General features: G+C 25.9%; 2 protein-coding genes and 1 long non-coding RNA gene across 19 annotated transcripts; 2 read left to right on the top strand and 1 right to left on the bottom strand.

Annotated features, from left to right (window-relative positions):
- The first annotated feature begins 390 nt into the window (after positions 1-390).
- LOC115719789 (dirigent protein 10-like) lies at positions 391-1,110 on the top strand. The gene has a single exon (XM_030648977.1). The coding sequence runs from the start codon at positions 391-393 to the stop codon at positions 1,108-1,110; it is 720 nt and encodes a 239-aa protein (XP_030504837.1).
- A 6,477-nt stretch (positions 1,111-7,587) lies between these two features.
- On the bottom strand, positions 7,588-9,509 carry LOC115719047 (probable sphingolipid transporter spinster homolog 2). Its single transcript, XM_061109870.1, has 7 exons — positions 9,377-9,509; positions 9,214-9,290; positions 9,013-9,126; positions 8,670-8,789; positions 8,290-8,418; positions 8,114-8,192; positions 7,588-7,997 (listed from the first exon to the last, which is right to left on the bottom strand). Exons 1-7 carry the CDS (start codon positions 9,417-9,419, stop codon positions 7,894-7,896), a joined length of 666 nt encoding a protein of 221 aa, XP_060965853.1. The 5' UTR covers positions 9,420-9,509; the 3' UTR covers positions 7,588-7,893.
- A 3,546-nt stretch (positions 9,510-13,055) lies between these two features.
- Positions 13,056-16,352, top strand: LOC115718593 (uncharacterized). 17 transcript variants are annotated; one of them, XR_009686047.1, is made up of 9 exons: positions 13,056-13,340; positions 13,444-13,501; positions 13,558-13,632; positions 13,736-14,204; positions 14,333-14,395; positions 14,510-14,896; positions 15,619-15,785; positions 15,917-15,978; positions 16,148-16,352. It is a non-coding gene; the product is annotated as an uncharacterized LOC115718593 (long non-coding RNA). The 17 variants fall into 17 exon arrangements; XR_009686049.1 differs by having other exon boundaries at positions 13,444-13,632; positions 14,510-14,566; positions 14,678-14,896; XR_009686043.1 differs by having other exon boundaries at positions 13,444-13,632; positions 14,510-14,574; positions 14,678-14,896.
- The last annotated feature ends 10,997 nt before the right edge of the window (positions 16,353-27,349 follow it).

Below are 27,349 nucleotides of genomic sequence, written 5' to 3'. Positions count from 1 at the left end.
AGATGTTTCTATACATACCTTTCAACAAAATATATCATACATGATACATGTACAATTTTTTTTTATTCAATATCACGAGTTATATTGAGTTGAGAAATTTAATAACTATATTGTTATTTTTTTTTTCCTTTTGAAGAACTCAGCCCTCAAAAAATTAGTAAGAAGTCATAAACTCTATTAATTTCCATTAAAAAAATTATATTATAGTCCTATTCACCTGTGGTTGGCATACTAAATACACAAGAACCAACTAATACCACCTAATCAACTACTTATTCCCACTGAACCACTACATCTAATTTCAAATCTTCTTAGGCTTATTATTCAAATTCACCACTTATTTCATAAATAAAATCTTATCAACACAAACTCATCCTCAATAGTAATAGAATGAGAAAAGATATGTCTAAGCTTTCTTGCATAACCTTAGCTTGCATGATCCTTCTCTTGATCTTCAACCAATCATCCTCAACTCGTACTCTAGGCAACTCAGTTTCAAACCCAACTCGCCATAATTACAACCATAATCATCACAAAATCACATTCCTAATGAGGGACATTTTCAATGTTACAACAAGTACTAAACTCACTAGCACTACCACTAATGATCTTCCATTCTCCAAACCACTAGGCCTAATCCCTCCCAAAGATGGAGTACGTGTCCCCTCAACCGAATCGTTCCCTCAAATGCTTAGTTTTCCTGGCTTATCCTTCCCTATGGCTAGAGCTACCCTCCAAGAGTTGGAGTTTGGGACAGTGACCCCTATCGAGGAGGGCATATACAACTCTGATCACTCTCATCATCACGATGATAGTCTGCGAGTAGTGATTGGAAAGGCACAAGGGATTTATGTTGCAACCTCTGAAGGAGGGATTAGTAGCCACATGATGGCCTTAACGGCGAGTTTTGGCGATGGTGATGAGGCTAATGGTTTGAGGTTCTTTGGGGTTAGAAAAAAGGGTGTTACTGAGTCTCATATTGCTGTTATTGGTGGTGTTGGTAAGTACCAAGGTGCCAATGGTTATGCCACTTTGAAGAGAGTAAATATTAACTCACAAAAGAATAATGGAGTTTCTAAGCTTTTTAAGTTTAGTGTGTATCTCAGTTAGTTATTAATCCTTCAAAACAAATATATAAGAAATTATCATCTTGTTATTAAGTACTCTTTCATATCATATAATATTTATGTACCATCTTTGCTTCTTGCTCTAGTTTATTATATATACATATAGTTATGCTAAGTATTTTGTTATGTTTTATTTTCGTATGTTAATGGAAATTTGGGGAAATTCAAAAAATCGTTGTTGGAGATTTTTGACTTTAACAGAAAGCTTGATGAAATGTGTGGAATTACAATTGATATATAAATACCATTGTTTTTAGTTTATTTAGTGTATTATTTAATTATTAATTTTGTTAAATTGTAATATGTATTATGTAATTGCAAAGTATTGATAATGATCATAAAAAAAGAGTTCTAAATCCTTGAGAAATGATAATTATAAATTGTGTAATTTTCCTCTCCATATTATCATTCTTAAATTGTAAAAAATGTTATTAATTATTTATGAATGTGAGTGAATAATAGCTATTGAAAATATAGTTGTTGAAGATTTGATTTATTTATTTATAAAGTGTATAAATGGTTCAAAATCAAGTAAGAGTAGTTTGGAACACCTTAGATAAGAATTGACCAAAGTTGAAAAATGGTAATTAGTAACTAGTAAATGTTTTTTTTTAGCATATATTTGCATGCTTTTTGAACGTTTGGAGGGCTTTTTTAACACCTTAAAATTCTTCCAGATCACCCAATTAATACTATAAACACTGAATTTATGGTTGGTAACATCCAATAATTGTATGGTGGTCATTTATATTTATATGGGAGTGAAAAGTCTATAAATAAAGATCATATTATTGACTTGTGATACACTTTTTTTTTAAGCATTACTCTCTAATTATTTATGTACTTGAAAATGTTCAAAAAAAAAAAATTGAAAACACTAATCTTAATTTATTTATTGTTCTATAATTTAAATATTTCTATACATGCCTTTTGCTATATCTATAACAACCTCAATTTAGACTTAGTTTAAGCAATCAAATCATAATTCACAAACAAGAGAACAAAACAATGCTGAGAGAAAAAAAATTGTAGAAATTAAAGAAAAAAAATAAAGTAGAGAGGTTTGAACTTTCCTCTATAATTTGTAGAGAACTTATTCCTCTTTAAACTCCTTCCAAAGAATCCTTATTTCAACTATAATGATAGTTGTGTTTTCCAAAAAAAAAAAAATTATAATGATAATTGTGTTTTCAACAACAAAAAAAAAAATTATAATGATAATTGTGTTACAATATTCAAATTAGGACATTTGAACTTTTACATTAATGACGATTACTTTTCCTTAAGCAATATCCGAATGACAATGAACACTTTGGAAACACCCTTAAAGACCTCCCTGCTTCCCTTTAGTTTCTCAATTCTTCTCTCTTCATTCCTAATTTTCTTGCTACAATTTACATTCAAATCTCATCATACTCGAAATTCAAATTTATTTATTACTTAATAGAATATCTCTAAAAATAGCTCTTTCGTGTGTTCACTCAACTTTCTTTCTCAAACTATTTTCGGTTGCATTACAAAAGAACAAAGCATCCTTTTATATAGCCTCAATCTTAGGCATAGGCGGGTTAGGCCTGTGCCTAAGGCCCACCTAGTTCAAAGACTCAATTTTTTTTTTTTCTTTTTAAAAACATAAACCTTTTTTTTACTAATTTTAAAAAGTATCATATTTTTTCCTAAATAAAGGTCTAAAAATATTTTGTTTTCTATAACCCGCTAAATTTTAGACCTGTCCTACGTTTTTATAGATAAAGAGCTGAGTATTAACTGTTACAAGCTAACAAGTTTACAACTGAAAGTAACTGAATTAACTAACAAACTTGAGTGTCCAATCTTGAGGTGTCTTGAGTTGTGCCATGTCATCATAGTTTTTAGAATATGTAAAGACATATAAAACAGTCAACAAAATATCACACATGAATAGATTTTTTTTTTCACAAAAAATTCCAACAAGAGCAAACCCAATAAGAAAATGCTCAAAATTAAATACCACTGATAAACGAATAACTATTTCTTGTCACAATCAGTGAATCAAAATAGACATATTTTGATGAAAATTAGCTAAATAATAAGATTTTTCTTGAAAGAGTGCTCACAATACCAGTATTTGCCAATAAGTAGTATTTACATATATATAAAAGAATCATGCAAAATTAAAAAATTTACTGAAAGTGTTTAAGCAATTTGAATAAATAAATTTACATAGGGAGTGTTTCAAAAGAGGTTTGTGTTACAAATGAGTTTTATTTTTTTAAGTTTAATTAATGGTATTGTTAACAATTTTTTACACTTTCATATTCCCTTAAGCCAAGCACCCTCTAACTCAAGTTCGACCTTGAGTACAGGTGGACTAAGCCTGTATATAGAGCTTACTTAGTTTAGGAGTCAAAAAAATTCTTCTTAAAAATATACTTTTCTTTTACTGAATTTAAAAAATATCACTCTTTTTTTTTTTAAATAAAAGTCTAAAATATTATTTTTTTTATGACCAACTATATTTTAGAGTCGGGTCCTCCTCTAACTTTATTTCCTTGAAGCCCAACTCACATAAAACATATGACATGTTTACTAATAAGTAATGGGAATCAATGGTAAGGTAATCATTCTCTTACATTTGTTTACTTACATTATTTAAATTAGGAAAAAGAGAACTTGATTAATAAGGGAAAAAAGAAATGAAAAACTTTCCCCACCAATTTTGTAAGGAATGTCATTAAGAGTAATGGATTTTAATTATTTTTATTTTATTTTTTAATATTAAATATAAATGACAATTATGTCCTTTAAAACATATCTTATAAAATAACTACCATATAATATAGTTTAACTCAAAAGGACAATTTAGTTAATTTAAGCATTCCGATTACGTTTCCTAATAAAATAAATAAGATGAATCACAACTATTCCATTTCCAAAAAAAAAATTAGTAAACAACATATTAAAAATATTGATTCCGATTATTTTTTATTTATTCGGTTATATTTTTTCATTAATTTATTCCGATTCTGAATAACTGTATAGTAAACGTGCCATAAGTGTGATCTAAAGGAAAGACTCTTCTATTGCCAAAAGACTTGCTAGTAGGAGAGCCATCATGCACTTTACTGTGAGTAAGCACCAAGTGTTTATAAAAATGAAATTAGAGAGAACAATTGGCATTAAAAAAAAAAAAAAAACTTGCAAAGATGATAGATAAGTAATTTTGCATTTAATTCTACTTCAAATGGAAGAAAGACCATCTTTCACATCTTAAAAATTCCTAATGCTTATTTTTCAAAAATACAGAAAAAAGTGAAAATTAATTAATAAAATAACATAAAATTAAATATATTTTTAAAACACACATTCTTATTTCTTATTTTTGTAAAGTTAGTAAGTATAAAATACCACATAGTGTAAGAACAAACCTCATGGATCTCCCAAGAACTATTTATGAAATATATGTGTAGTAAAATAATGATTTAAAAAATATCTAACACTCAAAGAAATAAAATATTATTACTATTTATTAAAAATAACAAAATCTTAACTTGATGTACGAATTGCAACTACAAAACCTATGAGATAACTTGAGCCTAATAATCCATCTTGTGAATTCGTTAAGTTATCTCATAAATAATGTGTGTACTTCATATATAGAATTATCAATTAACTTTATTAATTATTAATAAATATGTATACTTCTTATATAAAATTATTAATTAAATTTATATAATAATGATAAATAAATGTGTATGCTTCTTATATAGAATCATCAATCAAATTTATTAATTATTAATAAATATGTATACTTCTTAGAATCTGTTCGATTTGTTATTTTATTATTAACGAAAGATAATAGTTAATAGAATTAATTTTCCATAGAAAGAAAAAAATAGAAGAAAAGAAGTGATAAAATTTTAGTCCACCAAAACATAATCTTAATAAATAACTAAAAAAAACTTTAAATGTAAATTAAATACTGGGATAATTATATAAAGAGAATTGCTAAAAGGTTCTATTGGTGTTTAACACCCTCTTCAGTATTATATTGTTAAGTGTTGTGCACCAATAACAATGTTCTTACATAAAACACCAATTTTTATAAAAAATTTAAATTTTTATGTTCAAAGTTTTTTTTTTTATATATTTTTACGGTATTCTATAAAAAATACAAGAAAATCACATAAAAGTAACAAGAAAACAACATAAGAAAAATATACAAATAACAAAAATCAACAACAATATAACAAGAGTACAACATAAAAATACACCAAAAACCCGTATTTATGTAAATAAAATCTAAAAAAAATCATAAAAATATTAAAAATTCCGTATGTACCGTATTTTTATAATTTTTAAAATTATCCTTTAAATATATTATATTAGGATTTTTTTTACAAAATTTTTTTAATTACTTTTAATATAATTAAATTTTCATTGTTTGGCTTACATCAAAGAACTCCTCTGTCTGCTAGTATAATAGTCATTCAAACAGCTTGAAGTTTATTCCTTTCCCAATGAAGAAACAAAAACCAATCTTCTTTCTTTGCAATAATTATTGTAAAAAAAAAAAAATCTATATTGCTTACATATTTATTGCTTACAACAATTGTTATAGCTCAACTATGTATATGCATATTGTTTTAGTTATGATTTTCATCTATAAATCTAATTCCTTGGCAAACTTCACAATACAACAATAAGAAGGCTACAAACAAAACAAAATTACTTGGTTGATCAAATTAATATAATAAATCTAGAATTAATTGCCACAAGCATAACAACTATCTTAACATCATTCATATTAACTGATTTTGTTTACATATAAGTCTTTTTTGCAGTAGTTATTGCAAAGGAAGAACAATGATTTGTCTTCTTATTGGGAGAAAACCAAAGTTGGATGACCACCACCACCACGGTTGGTGTCGATAGAGACAGTAGCATTGACGACGACAAGAGTTAAATAGCGTTAATGTGAGTTCAACACAATAGAGAAAAAGACTTAAACATGATTTTCTATTAAGTAACGCTGGATACACACTTAAATTGCACACACTTATTACACAATAAATATTAGCCATTTATATTTTTAAGTGAGATCATCACTTTTAATTGTATGATTGAGATTAGCTACACATCTTGTGTGTAAGAAATATGTGTAATTTAAATCTGTCTTAATCATTTTTCTTTTCTATTATGTGAAATTATTTTATTAATTTTTATCATATATATGATTTAATAATATATATGGTTAATTATAATTATATTTTTTATATTTATAGGTCCAAGAAAAATATAAAGCATCATCTTCATGCTACTATGATATTAGTACCATTAATGAAATATTAAAGTTTTTGAGTGTTTGAGTTGAGGTATATTATGTTTTTTTTTCATGTAATTAATAATAAAAGGAACATATTAGTTTAATTATATTTACGTTGTGATTAAGTAACGGCCGGCCCTGAAAAAAAATGGGCCCAAGACGGTTTTAGCAAATTAAAAAAAAATGGGCCCTTTTGTATATGTATTTTTTTTTTTTTTGAGAGATTAGAAATTTAGAAAAGAAAGAATGTTAGAGAAAAAAATTGGGGGGAAAGAATGGAAGATTGAGAATTTGAGATTGAGACTTGAGAGAGAGAGAGAGAGAGATGAGTCATGAGTGACTTTTCAGTTTTTTTTTTTTTTTTTTTTTTTTTTTTTTTCTACACGTGAAGAATGGAGAGGGTTGGTTGGTGGGTGGTGGGCTGGAATGGACTGGGCCGAAAATAAAGTGTTGCTGGGCCTCTCTTTTTTTTTTTTTTTTTTTAAAGGTATTATATGGCTGGTTTTGGGCCCTAGGTTGGAGTGGGCCCTAGGCACGGGCCTAGTCCGCCTAGGCCCAGGGCCGGCCCTGTAACATAATTATAAAACTTACTAAAAAAGTGATAACTAATTAATAAGATAAATAAATATAATTTTAATTCTCTCATTCTTAGTTTTATAAAATAAATAAGTTGGTGTCATATAATTTTTACTTTCTTTAATATTATGGTTTTCAATTTTTATTTATTATACATATTCATTCAAAAATATCTTTGTCGACTTTTATTATGTAATGCTTTGTTAAGTTATATTTATGTTAGTTAATGAAAATTTGGAAATGAGAGCATATTATTAACTTTCTGAAAAACTCTAATGAAGAGTTGAAACTCCAATTGATAAGTACTTTTTTTTTCTTTATCTCATTTTTAATAAATTTTTAAACTAATTAGTTTAATTAGTTTGTAGCCATAATATGGTTACTCATTATTTGCTTTAATATTGTTATTTCGGCTCTTAGAGTTACTTAAACATAATTTATATGTGATAATTACTTGCAATAGTTTCATGTTACACTATTTTAGGGGCTTATTAGTAAATTGGAAAGGATTGAGAAAATAGAATTTTGATTTAGTTAAAAATTAATAGAATTTGGAGTTTAACACTAACTTAAAGAATATCTCTATTAATTGTATCATTTCACTTGGTCTTTATTTTTACTATAAAGAAAAACTTGTGTGTACATTTAGGATAAAAGAGAAACTTGTTTGGTAAATATTTTTTTTTGTATTTTTGTATACTATGTAAGAAACATATATTGTGTAAGAAACTATTTTGAGACATGAATCATTAATTATTTATTGAAGTTTTCTTTAAAAAAAATAGTTATTTTATGAAAAAACAAATAGTCAAACGAAAAATTGAAACTAATAATACAGTACGCTAAAAATATTTGTAAAAAAAACTTAATAATAATAATAATAACTCATAAATTAACTAAAGAAACTGAGGATGAAGATGATGTTATTTGTCCTTCACTTGTACTTTCCATGCTTTCCTCAGTTATGTTCTCTTTACTCACAAAAATACCTACAATTTAATAAAATAAAAATATATATGAGAATTTATTATATTACAATTAATTAGTAAAATTATAATTTATTATAATAAGTATAATAAAAAGAATATAATATGTATAGACTTACCAATAGTCCAACATATAGCTGCTACAAAGAGAACAGAAGTTAATATGATACAAGTTGTTCTCCAATTATGTGTCCAATCCTATATAATAAAATGAAATAAAATTATTATCATTATTATTACTATAAATTATATAATATATATGTGTTTAATTATTAGTAAAATTATTATAACAAACCAGAATGTGACCAACAAGGGGGAAAGATATAACATCTCCCAATGTGTGTATGATTAGTTGTGAAACAAACATTGCTGTGGACTTTGTATGTGGTGGCACACAATGAAGACTTGTATAATATGTAGCTCCCTAGAAAACATATATGAATAATTAATAAAAATATTTACAAAATATTATATATAAATAAAAATGGTTCCATTAAAACTCCTAGAAAAGAGAATAATGATAAGTACAATTAGTTTAGTAGTCAATAACTTAGTAAGAAAAAGATACATAAATATATTGGTTATCCTTAATACTACTGTTATACTTATATAACTAACAATAATATATATATATATAATGGTAAATTTATATTAAAAATATAGTTTGTATTATACCTGAACAACAAACAATGCAACCTCACCCATACCAAATAATCCAATAAATAGGATTCTATTGGTGGTGAAAAAGGCACCCAAACATAAAAATGTGCCTAAGTAGGTTGAGAAAGATTGAATCTGCAAGATTTTAAATATTAATTTAGAATAAAAATAATAGTAAATAATTGACTAAAATTTGGAAAATAGTTATTTTATTGAAATTTTCTAATAAAAAAGAAAGATGAAATAGTAAGTATATATGATACCACATAATGTAGGATATATATATTTTATTGAAATTTTCTTTTAAAAAAATGAAAGTTGTAATTTATATATTTATAAAGAATAGTGTGTAATATACCTTGAAAGCATAATTAATCGAATTTCCTGTATAACTCAAAATCCAACCTCCAAATAATGTTCCCACTACTCCGCATAGGAGAGTCATTCCTCCAAAAATATTGTCTGCATTATTCTGCAGTAAAAATTAATAAAATATTATTTGTATATCTTTCAAATTTATGCATTCATAAAATAAAATAAGAAAAAAAATAGTTTATACCATTTCATAAAGTACATATCCTGCTTTAGGTCCCCAAAATGAATAGGCACCTAATACAAAGGTATAAAATATAAGTCCTGCAAAAAAAAAATATTTAATTATGTTAGATTGAGTAAGTAATTTAATAATTTAATAATAAATAATTTTAAAATAAAATACTTACCCAAATTATTTAATAGAAAGTTCTTATTAAATATCAATTTCATATCTTGAAAAATTCTAACAACTTTCAATCTGTCAAAAAAAGAAAAATGATAAAGTCATATTGCACAAATTAATATATAGTTAAAATAATAATAATAATAATAATAATAATAATATATTGAATCAAAGAATATATATTAGAAAATAATCATACATAATTTGAGCAATGAAATTTTTATTTTCTTTCTTTCGTGTTGCATGTGTGTCGTTGTCGTCATAGCAAATATCCATATCTCTTGGACCTAAGTTTATAAACAAATTAGGTTAGTGAAAAAATTAAGTATCATAATGTTGTGTTTAATTTAATAATTATTATATACATTATGGTTAATTATATGACACTAAAAAAAGTTTATAAACAGATCATTATAATAACACATTAAAAATTATATAATGAAAACCATAAGAACCAAACATATATATATATTGAAACATTAAAGATTACAAACATAAATCAATAATAAGAAATAAAAAAAAATACCTTTTATCAGTAGACTTAAAATGAATAGGGGAAACATAAACAGTGATAATATTCGAAATGCATATCGCCAGTTCAAATACTTTCCAATCTAAATATGTTACACACAAAATATAGAATATTAAGAAAATAAAATAAATTTTTATATACCAAGAAGAATTAAATTATCCAAAATAATAGAAATAATGTTACTCACAAGTCCTCCGTAAATATAGCCAAATGCAAAGCCTGGTGTTGTAAAGCTATAATATATTGATATCCACATTGCTTCCTGATATATTTAAACATTAAAAATTAATATCTAAATATATATATTAATTAAAAATGAGTAGGTTTAAAAAAAATTGAGATAAAAAACCTTCAAATGTGGTGCGATATCGCTAATTATGGGAGCTCCAAGAATTATGAGTGGACCTTGTCCAAAACCAGTCAATCTATTTCATAGAAAGTTATTTAGTGAAACATAATTCATAAAATTAAATATGCATACAAAATTATTACAATTACAAATATTTATATTTGTATGTATAATAGACAACTTACGTTCTAGAAGAAAAAAAAAGCCTTAATTATTTTTAGAAAATTATGAATAATTACTGTTATTAATAAAATTTAAAATATATAGTAAATTGCTCACATGTATAAAAATATATAGAAAAAAAAGTATAAATATTTAAATTTTATTTGGAATTTCTATATGTTTATCAAAAAATATAATAATAAACCTTAAATAACTTACATTCGAGAAATAGTAAGAATCTGAAAATGGTTTGAGAATCCACACAAAACAATGCCGCCCATCCAAAAAATTATCCCAATTTGAATAAGATTTAGTCGATTTTGACTGAAATTTTTTGATATCAATTATTATAATAAATTAGTTTTATTTTTGAAAAATATTATTACTATTTATTAAAAATAAATAAATTTTACCTTGATGTAAGAATTGCAACCACAAAAGTAGAAACAACAAAACCAATCAGATAACTTGAACCAAGGAATCCATCTTGTGAATTTGTCAAATTAAAATCACCCCTACAAATACATTATAATAATCTTAATAATAATACGAATACATTATAATAATCTTACTAATAATAATAATATTTAAAATAAAAATTATATGAATAGTATACAATATAATTACAACTTACTGAATTCCTCTTCCATTAATAGTACCATTGCTAGCAATACCATTAATTCCATTACTTGCAATGGTTCCTTGATCCACATAAACTATAAAAATTATAGTACTCAAAATAGCAAGTAAACTGTAAAACCAAAATAAAAAATTATTAGTATAAAAAGAAAAATATATATAAATAAAATTATAATGAAAATATAATTTTTACTTTATCGAATATTACCTAATATTAATAGAAAAAATTTATAGATATAATATAATTACTTAATAGACAAAAAAACAAACATTCATATTATATAGAAGTCAGTGGATTTAAAACTAAAACAAGAATATTTTTAATATAATAAATGTTAAATATATTTTCTTAATCAAAATATCTGTTAAAAAAGATATTTTATCATGTGTTTAAATAATAAAATAAAATCTACTAACAATAACACTTTGAAAAATATTATTTATAAAAAAAAATATATACCGATGGATAATGGTGTTTATTAATATTAATGTACATGTCTAGTTTAAGACATTATGAGAGGTGATTTTTCTATATCATAATATAATAAATAAATATGTATACTTAGAATTATCAATTAAATTGATTATATTAATAAATATGTATACTATATATAGAATTATTAATTATTCTTATATAAGAGACTTAATTTACCGTTAGTATTTTCAAATAATATATGCAAATATCTCTAAAATCTAAAGATACATACATAGAAAATTTCCTTAATCAAGAATTCCAAATTTAATAATTGAGATCCGTATACTTTTATAGAATATATTTTTTTTATTTTCTAGAATATTTCTATAACAACAAAATTTGAAATCCAAATGATAACTCAACAATTAAAATAATCACAAATTCATATGTAAACAGAGCTTTTCAATCACAAAAACTCAATCAGGTTTATATATTATAGATTTATGATTTGTACATCAATATAAATTATTGATGACTAAGCTTAAAATAAATATAACATAGATGTGGAATGAAATAAAAGTATCCCAATTATATATCTAATTAGATTTAAATTACTAGGTTATAATGGACCATGCCTTGGCACCATCTTTAACTCGAAGGTGCCAAAAATCATATACATTTATTATTCATGCCACCAGCGAAGTGCTTAATATTTGCCTCTATATATTATATAAATATTAATCTACAGTACATATATATATATATGATGCAAGTACCACTTAATTTAGAAAGAAAAAAGAAATACATTATAATAATCATCTTTTACGACTTCAAATCTTTTGATTCAAATATATTCTATATGAGTTTCAAGTCACAGGAATGAACAATATGAAAAATAAAGCTACAACATAATTTTCAAAATATTTAAATAAGTAATCTATATATAATTATAACATATACAAATAACAAACTATTATAATCTATAACTAATAATGGTTTAATTTATAAGTTATTGACTTTTTTCTAAAAAAATTAAAAATAATACCTTCTTGATTTAAAGGTTGAGAGTGGAAGTGGAGATGCTGTAGACAGAGATGGAGAAGACGATGGTGTAGGTGTAGCCATTATTGATAACCAAAAAATAATTAAGAATGTAAAGAAGAGAATGGAGTAAACAAGTTTAACTGAAAAAGTTTTAAGTGAAGAAGAGAATGGAGAAACGCTAAGTGAAGAAGAGAATTGAGAAAACTAAAGAGAAAATTTTTTAAAAAAATTTAACTAAAGAAAACGTATATATAATATGATATTTTGTTTTTTTAAAAAAAAAAAGAAAACCGAAGTTCAAATTTAAATATTTAGAAAATAATACTATCAATCATCAATCAATTTTAATCATTATTCAAAAAAAATCAATCAATTTTAATATTTTATTCTATTTTTTTCCAATTTTTTTTTTCTTTTTATTCTATTTTTTAATAATAAAAAAATTAAATATCTAAGTTATGAATATTAACTAATAAAAAAAAATTAGTGGCATCAAAAATCTAAAAATTCATACCTTTATTTTATTCTTTTAATATAAAATATACAATAACCCAAAAACCTAAATCTAACTGAACTGTTATACGGAAATAACGAAGTCTCGATTTCTCTTGGACGAAATCAAAATAGGGCAATGGAGATTGGAGACTCGCTTTTGAAGATCACTCTAATGGAGCTGGTGTGCTCTAGTAGATTGCATTCCGCTTCTCGCAACAACCTCCGTCGATACCGAATGAACTACAGATTGATAAAAAATGAAAGCGATTCGAAATTCGATGGGTCAGTTGAAGTGCGAATTTCAGCTGCGTGCATATCAAAGATCTCCTGAGGTGATTCAATTTCTATTTCTATCTAAAATCTCTAAAAAAGTTTTGTATAATGTGTGCGATTTTTTTCTTTGGCGTGCATTTTTATTTTTACTAACTTAATCAGGATTGAAGTCTTGGCTTCTCTTGATAATGATGTGTTTGAATCCATAAAGCTGGCAAAGGTGCGTTTAGAAGTAATTTTAATAGAGAATTTCAATGGTTTTGTAATCTGTTCTAGTTTGTAGATAAGGTGTTTGTTGTTTTGTCTTGGAAATTGGGTCCTCACTACTGATGTCGGAGATGGAAAGCGAAGGTAGTTCAATTTCATTAGTATTCATTTTCCTTCTTGAATTTTTATGCTTGAATGCTAGTATCATTAATAAAATTCCCTTACCCTTATTTATTTTTGTCAACAGTTTAATTTCTGAGGATAGAGATAGTGGTGTTGCTTTTGAGATGCATTTAAAGGTAAACCTGCACAACACATTTTTTATCTACTTTGTGTATCCAAGTCTTAATTTCACTGGCAGTGGTGAAGTTATTTATGTAAGCTTTTATGTCTTTGTTGAATTCATAAAATGTGATTGTAATGCAGCTCTTGAAAGAGTTTCTCAAAGATTTGGCCTCTTTGAAAAGAGCAAATGATCTTTGTTGAATTCATAAAATTTTTTTAAATTATTCTTGCTTAGTTTTTGATTTTCCTAGTTGATGTTTTTGGTTGTATAATGTTACGGTACATGTATGTATAAGATTAATAATAATAGTAAGAACACTTCACATCTATCTTTCTCTCTCTCTTGTAATTTCTTAGTAACATTATTAGGTGTTCTATTATTAACAACTTTAAGCTCAGATCAGGCAGAAGCTTACATATTCATTATGAAGGTTAGTTAGTACTACTAATATTTCCAGTTTCAATAAAATTAGTAGTACTTTTTTTTTAAAAAAAAAAAAAATAATTAGGTTATGATTTATTCTTTTGCCATCAAACTAATATGGGATTGTTTTTACAGCAAGTGGTGTTGAAATTGGTTTCATGATGAAGTAGATTACAAAGACAGTGTCTGTCCATTCAGGTATATAACTGTACCAATTGTAAAGTTTGAATTTTTCTCTTTATTTTTTAACAAAATAAAGAAACCCAGTTCAAAACATAATGATGAGATCAAATAGAATTCATTTATTTTCAGGGATTGATTAAATTCCATAGATTCCATGAAATTGACAATAACAGGGGACATAAATCTGTAAGTTGGTAAGCAAGTTGAGGAGCAATTTGTAATGTATTTTGATCGGCAATCTTTTCTCTTGTCTTCGATTTCGATTTTGATTTTTCCGTTTGATTCTTTTGGATCTAGTTTCGCAGTAGGAGATTCTTCCTTTGCCAAAGGTAAATTACTGAATTAGTTTAACTCTGTTTGCTCTGGAATCAATTTCTATGCTTGTTTGTTCTATCATGTTTCTCTCTACAGGTTTCTATTGGGTTTGTATTCCTCTAGAATGTGGACCTAAATTGAGATAGTTCAGATTCTAGAGATGCCAAATTCAAAGAATGTGGATCTTTGAAACTCATTGAGGTAATTGATGCATAAGATCTCGTCTTGAGGAATTATTTAAAACCTCTGTGTATTTATTTATTTTCTGCTTACATGTAGTTGTTATATCAATAAGAAAGATGCGTCTCAGAGCAGATCCTAGTTCATAATTTGCTTTATAATGATTATTGTTCTTGAGTACTACTCACTGAGTTTCTAGCAATATTCTCTTTTGAAATTGTTGAAATTTCATTTTTCTTGTCTATTGTTCTTGAGTACTACCGACTGAGTTTACGAATCTCTAGAATGAGAGCTTGTTGTTGTTGTTGTTGTAAAGTAATATGTTTATGAACCGAGAATTTTCCCTTCAACTATTGAGATTTGGAATACATAATATGTTGCGTTTCACATTCTCTAAGACCAAGTTCATAGAGTTAATTTTGGAGATAGGAGTGTTCTCTGACCCATCGTTTCTTCAGCAGAAAGTAGTTATGAAATTTTAGTATAAAGCCCTTCATTCTCAGTAGTACACATTTGAACTAATCTATACTACTTTACCGTATAGAGTTAGTTAGATTTTATTTTGTATTGGTTGTTGTTTCATTTTCATTCAATACATCTGTTCTGATTTCATATTTTTGGCCTTAATTTATTAAGGTCTGATTTACTTCATCTCCAACAATTTTTAAAGAACGAGCAAAGTGATGCTCCTCAAAAGTAGGTGAGAACAAAATATGATATAAGTGTTTGCTTCTCTATTCTAGGTGTCTGGTTTAGAATCACTTATATACTTGTTTGTTTGTATCACCACATCAACACATTGGATGGATTTACTTCATCTCCAACAGTTTTTGAAGAGCAAGCAACATGAGTCTCCTCAAGAGACTATTCAAGCATTGGATGTTGTTCTCAGGGATGCTCCATCGAAACTGTAAGATTCTTAATGCTACCTTATTTTATCATTTGAAAATATCTTGATCAGTAATTTATTTTGGTTTGGATATGTTGTTGTGTGACTTTATAAATTATAATAATGTACTTAGTGTGGTTCTATATTGACAGGCACTATTGAGATGGTAGATGTGAATCATGGTAGTGAAATTCATGCTTGTGCTCATAAATAGGTACCTGATACTGATGTCTTGGTTTGCTATGCTCTCATAGATATATACTCGATATGTGGTTTGGTCTCGGTCTATTTGAACTTCTCAATCATGTACCCTGTTATTTGATGCTTTATATATATATATATATATATATATATATTCATGTTATATATATTTTATTTTGCAGATTTTTTCATCAAAATTCCAAAGAAAGTCTCGATGTGTTGGATTTCAAGACTTAGCAATATTCTTGTAATGAGATTTATTATATTTATAAGGCCAAATCAGTTGGTGTGTTTGAGATTTAGTTTATTAGAATGTTGTATTTCATATTTTGGATATTTCGAATCACAAAACAGGTATTATGAAATAAAATTAATTAGTCTTTCTAATTGATTGTGTTATGAAGGAAAAAAGGATAATGATATTGAAAGTTTTCATTATATTTTGGGCTTTGACTTATGAGAATGATAAAATAACACAAAAAAAATGTGTTATTGTAAAATATAAGGGGAAGTAAATGTGTTATGAAATTAAAACAATAATTATTTTTTTAGCTTATAAAATGATAAAAGTATTAAAAAAAAGTATTATTTTTTGAGTATTCTATAATAATAATTATTATTTAAACTTGTGAAAAAAATAAAATAATACACAATAAGTACACTTAAATTATTCATTAATATAAGTGAAAAAATATATTATGAAAATTAATAAAGATAATGCGCATTTAAACATATTAATATACTAAAATTATACTTAAAAAGTATTATAAAAGAGTTTTTAATAATACTTTAGTATAAGTCATAGAAAATATTGTGAAAGGTGGCATGACTTTTAATAACATAGTCTTTCTTAATACATAAAAAGTATTATGGAAAGATATTTATAATACTTTTTGAGTATTATAAAAGCATTATTTCTTGCTGTAATTGGAGTAGGAATACACTTCACTTAGCCCAATCCAAAAAAAATCCAAGGTTTGATTTGATGGAGTACAATAACAAATATCAAAGATATGTAAAACTAGCATTATTTGTTTTTTTTTTTTTTCAAATTTAATATTAGGAGATAGTATATAAGCATATCAATCTCAGATATATATATACTAGCAAAAAACTACCTGCGAGGCACGTATACTAAATTTTATGCTAATTTTTTTCTATGTTATTTGAAAGTTATATAATTAAAAATTAAAGAAAAAAATATTATTAGTTATTAGGTGAGATTATTATTATGTGTATAGGAAGAAATCACAAATTAATTAATTTTATAATCTTAACTTTAATCAAGTAAAGTTCTAGATATATGAACAATAAATAATCACGTAAAAATTAAAAATAATTATTTGAATAAAGAATTCAATATACACAATTATATATATGAATCCCATTATTCAAAAATAATTATTCAATATATGAAATAATTTGTCACGCTATATGTTTCCCAATAAAAAAATCCGACTCCTCATAGTCAAAAATAAATAATACATGTAATACAGATCTTTGTAATGGAGTACCTAAAAGAAACAAAAATTCAATTACCATAATCGGAAAAGGTTTAAGTGAACTAAATAATGACTAAGAAGATCTAAATTACAAAATGAAAATAACATGTCTATATGAATGATTTTTTTGCTATATGAGCATGATTGATCTAAGAGAAAATAGATAAACCTATAAACATATAAATATACTTAATATTAATTTTGACAAAGAAACAATTTAATTATAAACAATTCTAAATATCAGCTTGACAATTTTAACACACTAATATATACATCATGATAATTTTATTTTATTTGATATCAAATGATAGAGATTATTGAGGTTTTCAGCCATGGAAAACACACTATGATCAAAAAGTAATGCTCATTAATTGTATATTTCAAAGAAACTCTAATTTCCATGAATGTCCCTAATAAGATATAAACAATAAAGTTGTAAATTAAAAAAAAAAAAGTAGCAAAATTTCAGTTAATATAAGAAATAGAACAAATTGAAGATTTATACAATACTGGAATTTGAACTCTTAGATGCCATTAGCGAAGAGGCAAAACTCGTTAGATCCCCTAGTAGAACACTACCTTAATGGTCTGAACACAAAAATTGTAGAAATCAAAATATGAATAAATTAGCATCATCAACAAAAGGAAAATTAAAGGGAAAAGACTTAATAATTACGTGACAAATAATTATTAATTGAATTAAAAAATTAAGATTATAAGATTAATTCAAATTATTGTTCATATATTGATTCTAGAAAGAGTAAAATTAAGATTATAAGATTAATTGAATTAAACTTTTTGATATTAACAAAATTGTTGCTTTAATTTTTCATCACACTGAAAACATATTGTTTCAGCTCTATTAGACAATCATATTTTCCCTCGTAAAAAGTCATTTTTTTTTATATATAATTGAAAGATGTGATGTTTGAGTAATTACATGTATCGTGTAATTGAAGATTTGATGTTGAGTCATTTTTTTATTTTTATTAATGATGTTTATTTTATTTTTATTTTTTTGATTTAATGAGATTTATTTTATTATATATAAATAAAAAGTGATCCATGAATTTTTCAAAAACTATTTTATTTTTAATAATAAAACATTTTATTTTTAATATAAATAAGAAGTCACCCATGAATTTCTCATAAACCAAGAATTCGGTTGTATAGGCACACTTTATATAGAATAGATATATAGATTTTAAATTTTTAGCTAAGACTTTAATCATATATTAAATTTATGGTGAAAATTTGTTTCCCATCATCTTTTCAATTGCTTATAAAAAAATGTGACTTTAATCATATATACCTGTAATGATTTAAAATATTTAGAATAATAAAATTAATGAAAAAAATTATGATAAAACATGTATTATATATTAGTGGAATTGAAGAAATTTTAAAAAAAATATATTTTATTCACAAGCAAATAATAGTTATTATTATATTAACATTTTTTATTAGTATCTATTATAATATTTATGGAAGTTAAGTATAGGGTTGTTCATCCGATTCAATCCGCATTTTTTTGGTCAAACAACATCCAATCCGCATCAAGTGCGGATTTCATTTTTTGGATCCAATCAAATCCGCACAATAGCTCAAATCCAATCCAATCCAATCCGCAAAAGTACGAATTGGTCGGTTACTTTGGATTGGTTACTTTTTATTATTAAATTATTTAATATTTATAAAAAAAATATTTTTTTTTCACAAGCAATAAAATAAAACAAATTATAGTTATTTTATGTCTCCAACAACATATTAAATAAATAAAATAACAAATAACAAATTCAAAGGAAGAAAAAAAATTGTATATATAAAAAAAAATATTTAATTTTATTTTAAATTGTATGTAGAAAAAAAAAATATAAGAATAGAATATACATTTTATCTATTAAGTTTTGCAATATAATTGTATTATATGTATTAGACTTTTAAATTATTATTTTCTTTACATTAAAATGTTATTTGTATATATAATTTTTTTAATTTTGTTATAAATATGTATGAATTGGATTGGATCGGTTATTTTACATGTAAATCAACATCCAATCCGCACAAGTGCGGATTTTGAATTTTCCAATCCAATCCATCCGCACAAGTGCGGATATCCGCACTTTGCGGATTGGATCGTGCGGATTGGATTGGATCGGCTATTTTATGAACACCCCTAGTTAAGTAGCATTTGAATTAATATTTAAATTCAAATTTTATTAGATATTTAATTTATTTTTTATTCTACTTTTTAATATAATTTATGATTATCAAATTTGTAAATTTTAAAAATAAAGAATTTCACTAAATAATTGACCATAAATTAAAGGGATTAAAATGCTCATTAGTTAATTAAAGGGATGAAAGGGATTATTCTACTTTTCTAATGAGACCATACTGTTTGTAAGACTCAGTTAATTGATTTTAATTAATCAATTATAATTCTAAAGTTAGACTACGTCTAGTTTATGAATTTTAACTAAGCAATGGCAAAATTGTGAAGAAAAGAGATTCTAGGTTTTATTTGTTAATTAAGAGACTTTATATGTCTAATTAATAAATACATTAAATGACAATATTATTTAATAATTAATTTTTAGTTATTAAATAATTAGAATTGGCATTTAAGTGGTTAAATTGGAAAATTGGCATTTTTGAGAAAATAGGATAGAAAAATGATAAAATGGCAAAATTGCAAAGTGGGCCCAATCCACTATCCTATGGTCAGCCACTATGCATTTAATTTACCATTTATTTTTTCATTATTTTAATGTCAAATAATTCTAACCTAAACCTAGGTGGTTACCCATAAATAGATAGTGATGACTCACATTCACACTTAACTCTGTCCGATGAAAACTTAGCCTCTTTCTATTTACCCTAGCCGCCACTTCTTCTTCTCTTTTCTTCTTAAATTTATTCAGCCTTAGTGAATGAGTGAGTGCCCACACACATCAAGTGGTATCTCAATCATAGTGTGGAAGATTGTGAAAAATCCAACCAACAAGAAGGAGAATCAGCATCAAAGAAGGAGAGAAAGAGATCCAGGTTCATATCTTAGTGATGCTCTGCTACAGAAAGGAATCAAGGGCTAGAGATCTGAACGGAAGGAGTCATTATATTCCGCTGCACCCAATGTAAGGTTTTCTTAAACTCTTATGTGTTTATTTCATTGTTTTAGAATTCATATTAGGATGTTAATGAAACATACATGGTAGTAAATCTACATCCTGGTAAAATATTTCCAACAGTGACGTGGCAGTCTAAAAATGTTTTTAAAAAAATCAAATCTATTTATCAAGTTTGGGATAATTGCGGCAAAAGTCCCCAAAAACTTGAGGTTGATGCCGATTAGTCCTCAACCTCAAAAATTGGCGGTGAAAATACCTAAGGTGCCAATTTTTGTTTGTCCGTTGGTCCTTTTTCTAACGGATCCGTTAAACCCAAATAAAGTGCCACGTGTCAATTTTTTATTGGTCCAAATAATAATTTTAATTAAAAAAATTTAAAATAAAATAAAAAACTAAAAAATATATTTTAAAATTATAAATTTATTTTATTTTATTTTATTTTTAATTTTATATTTTTTTTTCTTATTCATCTTGTTCATGAACCCAACCAACATGAACTTCGACTGATTGACTTCCTGAAATTTTCAAATCAACTCCAAATCACAAATTAAAGAAATCTACATTCAGAAACTTAAAAAAGAAAACAAAAAAAAAAAAGCAAAAACCATCTTTAACATCACCAAACAAATACAAATTAATGAACAAAATAAAAAAAAAAAAAACTCATAAAATAAAAATACCCAGAAAATAATAAGCAAAAAAAACCAAAAAATAATAACAATCAAATTCCAACTCAGTCACAGCATCAGCAAGATTTTTCTCAGCATGGATACTCTCAACCCATTTTGCATTGATCTTCACCCGCTCAATGCTCTGCTTCAATGTTCTAGCAATGGCCGGCTTCGATCGGGTTGCAAAGAACTCCTCTACTTCCTTCACCTTTTCCAATGAAGCAAACTGTACATACAAATTCACCAAAACAAAAATTAGACCATGAAGTTAATAATAAAATTAAACTGGAGAGAGAGAGAGAGAGAGAGAGAGAGAGAGAGAGAGAGAGAGAGAGAGAGAGAGAGAGAGAGAGAGAGAGAGAGAGAGAGAGAGAGAGAGAGAGAGAGAGAGAGAGAGAGAGAGAGAGAGAGAGAGAGAGAGAGAGAGAGAGAGAGAGAGAGAGAGAGAGAACCAGACCAGTTATTGTTATTAACAGATAAAGAAATGGCTTCAATTAGGGAGTGAACAAAGTTCTAGATGTTGGTCCCTGAGGGCCATTGCTGTTAATTGTTATACTCTGCTTTGTAAACGAAACTTCTGGGTTTGATTCAATGGAAGCTCTGTTCCTCTCATTTCTCACAGTATGAAGAGAGAGAAGAAAACCCTAAACTAAACTAAAAAAACACAACCTGACGAAAAGTGATGCTCCTTTAGAGTTGGGCGGAGAGGGAAGAAATTTTAGGGGTTTGGGATTTCTAAGGGTGGGGATCTCGATTATGGAATTAGCTTGAGCTAAGGATGGCCGGAGATGGTGGCACGTTCTGGGTAGAAGGTTTGCTTGTCTCCATTTAGGGAAGAAGACGAATGAGAAACTGAAGAAAAACATAAATCAATACCAATGGTTTTGTGTATTTTTTTTTAATTATTATTATTTATTTTAGTTTATGTTTTTATTTAGTATAAATTAGTTTTTAATAAAAGAAAATATTGGAATTTTTTAATAATTTTTAATCAAAGTTATGAGGTGGACCAATAATACTTCAACACGTGCCAAATTTGACAGCAACTAACAGACTAGTTAAGTTAGGGACCAACGGACAAACAAAAATTGGCACCTTAGGTATTTTCACCGCCAATTTTTGAGGTTGATGACTAATCGGCATCAACCTCAAGTTTTTGGGGACTTTTGCCGCAATTATCCCATCAAGTTTTTAAATTTTACTAATTTTTTATTCTAATTATTTTTTTAAAAAAAAAAAAAATCTAAACCATTAGCCACGCATTATCAAGTTTTTAAATTTTACTAATTTTTTATTCTAATTAATTTTTTTTCTAAAAAAAATCTAAATCATTAGCCACACATAACACTTTCAAATATCTATTATTATACATTTTTTATTTTAATAATCACAATAACTTTAATCTAAAACGCATAACACTTTCAAATATCTATTATTATAAATTTTTTATTTTAATAATCACAATAACTTTAATCTAAATACATAATATATTAATATTTGATCATCACAACATTCCTAAACTTAAATGAATAATTATCTCCCTCTCTCCAGCCGCTCTCTTCATCTTTGTATCGCTTCATCTCTATTCTCTCTACTAATTAAAAACGTCATACAATACATACCGCATCTTCTTTTAACAACAATTTTTTTTTTCAGTTACCTTATATTTTATTATCCATCACTTTAAAATTTATATATTAGTTTCTTATTCATTCTTTTGATTGACAATATATCATTACTTATTTATTTAATTGTTTTAATAGGTATTGACATTAATTCAAAATGGAAAGTGGTACGTCTCTTTTTCTTCATGCTTTTTTTTAGCATTATTAACTTAATTTGTTGGATTTTTTTCCATAAATTAACTATATTTTTTCTTTTAGAATAATAAAAATCTTATATTTTTTCTCGATGATAATGATACATCAAAATCTTTAAACATCTCCAAGACATTGTGCAAGTCATTTTGCTGTGTTCATTAAATAAACATATATTTTTTTTTTAAAAAAAAAACGGCCTCATTAAATAAACATGTTGGTATGTATTAAGGAAAAATAATTTTTCTTTTGTTTCCCATCTTTTGTTCTTAATTTTGATGAACTTATGTTCTTTCAAAAAAATAATAATAATAATAATAATAAACATATTTTTCAAGTTGTGATCCAAATATTAAACATACATTATTTTTTTTTTTTTACTATTATTATTGATTTAAAGTAATGACTTTATAACAGAATAATTTACATATAAAAAGTGAATAGCTAACTCAATGTTTAATTTATTTAATGTACAGGGTAAACGTAATAGGAAAAATAGTGATAACTACAAGTGAGAAATGGTGATAACATCGACTTTAAATATAGTAACGAAAGCTACAAATGAGATACGGTGATAACATCTACTTTGAATATAGTGGCGACTACTACAAATGAGATACTGATGACAACAGTTTTCATATGATGAGTTTTCTATAGATTTATCAATTGTTTTTTTTTTTTGATCTCGGGGATTCTTTAATTATCTTTTTTTTTTTAATTATAGTGTTTGAAGATATCTCTTTATTTGTTTTTTTAGATAAAAAATTGTATAATAGTTACCCTTATTATGAAACGAAAAATTACATCAAAAATATCAAAATTTAAAATTTGATATATAATTCTAATCATTATTAAATATCACATCTATTGTAAAATTATATCAAATTGTAAATTTTAATATTTTTGATGTAATTTTTTAAATACATTTTGTTTTTAATATTGATGAAAAATTATATAAAATTTAACAAAATTTGATTCAATTTTTATTATTTAGTTATCATTTCATAAAATATAAAATTTATTTCATATATATCATTCAAAAAATTTTAAATACCCGCCGCGAAGCGCGAGCTATTTACTAGTTTATTTAAATTAAAAAGATTTATAAATTAGTTATATTATTATTATTTGAAATTAAATAAACACTTTAAAAATATATATATAATATTAAAAATTATTTTTCCTATGCGATATTAAATAATATCTCTTAGATATTATTTTAATTTTATTAATTAACCAAATCATTTAAAAAATTAATATGTATCGTGAATAAGTATAGTGGGGTAGTTAATTTTGAAAAATATGTGTGATTATTAGGCATTGCAATCTCAGTTTTACGACTACTTTTTTTTTCATCTGAACTAATATGCAGTGCAGACCAAGTGAAAGAGACACATTTCAACAAGAATTAATGGAGAATCCACCACCAGCCACCATCATCATCTTCCACCTCTTCCTCAACAATTTTCTTCGTATTTCTTCTCAATTCCTTTTGGGCTTTGAATCACAAACAACAAATGGTTCAGAAATCGGCAAAGAAGAAAGTAATGGCAAGAGAGTGAGAGAGAGATTATCCATGCATCGGCGATATTGATAAGCAACAGAAAAACACCCGCCAACCGGTTATACCAAATGCCTAATCGATGATGATGATGACTATTGTCTGCATATTTTTGTTTCAAAATGCCTAGACGCTCATGTTGTCTCCAAGAAATAGAGGTTTGCCTCGACGACATTCAATTGATCACCTCTATAAAAGAGTCATCAACATCCATGGCTGAAGGAGGTGCTAAAAGGCACTGTGGGTCTAATTAAATATTTTGTCTCTTTACAAAAATAATTTTTAAAAAATATAGCTAATAAATCGTGAGACGCCACTGTGCTAGATACTATTGTTGTCCAATAACAATGTTTGAATTAGTTAAATTATTGAGATTCCATGATCCTCCCACTCACACACCCCTCAATACTTTTTATATGGTCACTAGAACTAACCAAGTGTTTTTTTTTTTTTTGAAATAGATAGTCTCAAGTGGTTTAGTCCAATTTGTTAGGTTGTCAAAAACTTTGCTTCAATTCTTGAGATTATTGGATGTAAAGATTTTTTTTTTCCAAATTTCGTTCAATTTTACTAATGTAACAATTGTCCATTAAATCGTGCCCCTAAGCTTAAATCTACCAAATTGTGCTCCCGTATTTTGATATGTACCGATCTCCTGAACTTTCATCCACGTCACACTTCTATTGATAAAATTTGACAAAATTTCATGAATTCAAAAATTTCAGTAATTCAAAAAAAAAAAAAAATGGTCTAAAAAGTTTGGGGCATAATTTGATACATGTCAAAGTGTAAGAGTCAAAAATCTTAATTAGCATTTTTAAAACTCTCATTCTTATTATATATTTTTTAAAATATAATTAATAATTTTGCCCCTGAACTTTTTACACTACCAAGTTGTACTCTCTATAGTATACTACTGGTTAATACCTTTTGAAATTTAACTTTAAGTAACTTAGTCTTTCCATCATATTCTATTCAAGTAGATGTAAATTAAATATCCTTCACACTTTTTGTCTTTTATTCTATTTTTTATTAGCACAAAAAAAGTGAATGAATATTTAATTTGCATCTATTTATTAAATACCAACTACCATTTTTCTCTCTACTGTAAAAGTTATATTTCGATAGGGTATTATTAACAAGTCATATATATACTATAAAAGACATAACTTGGTAGTGTAAAAAATTTAGAGTTGAAAATACTAATCTTTTTTTTTATTTTTTTTGATATAATGAATTCATTGTTAACTTATTTTTACAAGAATGATACCACATAGTATAGGAACAAATCTCATGTATCACTCGAGAATTATTTAAGAAATGTTATGAAATAATAGTATTGCGTTTCTTTAATCCATTTTGAATGAGTGAATTTAAAATTAAAAGATTTATAAATTAGTTATATTATTATTATTTAAAATCAAATGTATATTAGTGTATATACAATATTAAAAACACTTTAAAAATATATATAATATTAAAAATTATTTTTCCTATGCGATATTAAAAAATATCTCTTAGATATTATTAATTAACCAAATCATTTAAAAAATTAATATGTATTGTGAATAAGTATACTCAGGTAGTTAATTTTGAATAATATGTGTGATTATTAGGCATTGCAATCTCAATTTTACGACTAATTTTTCCATCTGAACTAATATGCAGTGCAGACCAAGTGAAAGAGACCCATTTCAACAGGAATTCATGGAGAATCCACCACCAGCCACCATCATCATCTTCCACCTCTTCCTCAACAATTTTCTTCGTCTTTCTTCTCAATTATTTTTGGGCTTTGAATCACAAACAACATAGAGAGATTACCCATGCATCAGCGACATTGATAAGCAACAGAAAAATACTCGCCAACCGGTTATACCAAATGCCTAATCGATGATGATGATGATGATGGTCTGCATATTTTTGTTTCAAAATGCCTAGACGCTCTTTTGTTGTCTCCAAGAAATGGAGGTTTGCCTCGACGACATTCAATTAATCACCTCTAGAAAAGAGTCATCAACATCCATGGCTGAAGGAGGTATTGAAAGGCACTGTGGGTCTAATTAAATATTTTGTCTTTATAAAAATAATTTTTAAAAAATATAGCTAATAAATTATGAGACGTAACTTATAAAATGTGCTAGATACTAATGGTGTTCAATAACAATGCTTGAATTAGTTAAATTATAGAGATTCCATGATCCTCCCACTCACACACCCCTCAATACTCCTTATATGGTCATTAGAGCTAACCAAGTGTTTTTTTTAAATAGATAGCCTCAAGTGGTTTAGTTCGATTTTTTTTAATGTTATGTACAAATTATGTCTACAATTTGTTAGGTTGTCAAAAACTTTGCTTTAATTCTTGAGATTATTAGATGTAAAGATTTTTTTTTTTTTTCCAAATTTCGTTCAATTTTACTAATGTAACAATTGTCCATTAAATCGTGCCCCTAAACTTAAATCTACCAAATTGTGCTCCCGTATTTTGATATGTACCGAGCTCCTGAACTTTCATCCACGTCACACTTCTATTGATAAAATTTGACAAAATTTCATGAATTCAAAAATTTCAATAGTTCAAAAAAAAAAAATGGTCTGAAAAGTTTGGGGCATAATTTGATACATGTCAAAGTGTAAGAGTCAAAAATCTTAATTAGCTTTTTTAAAACTCTCATTCTTATTATATATTTTTTAAAATA

This window comes from Cannabis sativa, chromosome 2, assembly GCF_029168945.1.
Source record: "Cannabis sativa cultivar Pink pepper isolate KNU-18-1 chromosome 2, ASM2916894v1, whole genome shotgun sequence".
Lineage (NCBI taxonomy): Eukaryota > Viridiplantae > Streptophyta > Magnoliopsida > Rosales > Cannabaceae > Cannabis > Cannabis sativa.
This window is presented reverse-complemented; position numbering and strand designations above follow the sequence as displayed.